This window comes from Aplysia californica, unplaced genomic scaffold (assembly GCF_000002075.1).
Source record: "Aplysia californica isolate F4 #8 unplaced genomic scaffold, AplCal3.0 scaffold00619, whole genome shotgun sequence".
Taxonomy (NCBI): Eukaryota; Metazoa; Mollusca; class Gastropoda; order Aplysiida; family Aplysiidae; genus Aplysia; species Aplysia californica.
Window position 1 is genome coordinate 408219 of NW_004797889.1, and position 1125 is coordinate 409343.

The 1125-nt window shown below is 34.9% G+C and overlaps 1 protein-coding gene across 1 annotated transcript in view; it reads left to right on the forward strand.

The window, feature by feature from the left end:
• LOC101853032 (cubilin) overlaps positions 1-1125 on the forward strand; it is a gene marked incomplete at its 5' end in the record, with an annotated part of 106878 nt that overhangs the window by 71768 nt on the left and 33985 nt on the right. Inside the window, 1 exon segment of the mRNA XM_035972231.1 lies at positions 907-1025. Coding sequence (XP_035828124.1) covers positions 907-1025 — 119 coding nt within the window.

Below are 1125 nucleotides of genomic sequence, written 5' to 3' on the forward strand. Positions count from 1 at the left end.
GGTTTCTTTTTGTTTGTTTATTGTTGTTTTTTTATTTTTGTTCTTTGTGGGTTTTTGGGGGGTTTTTTGTGGTTGTTTGGGGGTTTTTATGGGGTGGATTTATTAATACATGCTTTACGCAAGTCTATGCCAAACAACATGTAATATTGGAAAGTAAATGATGTGTGGAATAGAATTTATTGAAATTACTCTAGAATGTGAAGTGTGTTGTGTTCTGCCTTTTGTTCTGTCATCTTTCTCTTCCAATCTGAACAATAATGCAATCTAGCCAATGTGACCTGATTGTGTTGCAAGTGGTTCAAAACTCTTAATAAAACTAAAAAATACAAATGTCTTATTCTCAATTCTGTGATGAATAGAATTGTTTTAACTTACTCTTTTGTGAGAAGTGTGTTGTGTCCTGCCTTTGGTTCAGTCACCTGTCTTTTCTTTTCTGATCTGGAAAATAATGTAATCTAAGCCAATGTGACTTGATTGTGTTGCAAGTGCTGTATAAATCTAACTAAAACTTAAGAAAACAAATGTGTTGTTTTGAATTCTGTGCGTAATAGAATTTAATAAACTTATTATTGTGTGAGAAATCTTTGGTTCCGTCATCTTTCTTTTTCAATCTGGGAAATAATGTAATTCAGTCAATGTGACCTGATTGTATTGCAAGTGCTCTAAAACTCTTACAAAAACTAAAATAAAATGTGTTATTCTCAATTCTATGATGAATAGAATTTCTTAAACTTGAGCTAATTGTGTTGCAAGTGCCGTAAAACTCTTACAAAACTTTTTAAAACCTGATCCGGAAAATAATGTTTTCCAGTCAATGTGATCTGATTGCGTTGCAAGTGCCATAAAACTCTTACTAAAACTAACTGAAAAGGAAAAAACTACCCCCTCCCCCCTCCCTCCCCTCAGAATCCGGCAAACATACCCACCTGTAGAGACCTCGGACAACACAGCCTACATCCGCTTCCACACCGACGACAGCGGAATCCGCAATGGGTTCAGGCTGCTTTTCCAGGCCAGCGTGGAAGGTATTTTGTTGTTGCTGTTGTTGGTGTTGTTGTTGTTTGTTGTTTTTTGTTGTTGTTGATGTTGTTGCTTTGTTGGTTTTATTATTATTATTATTATTAT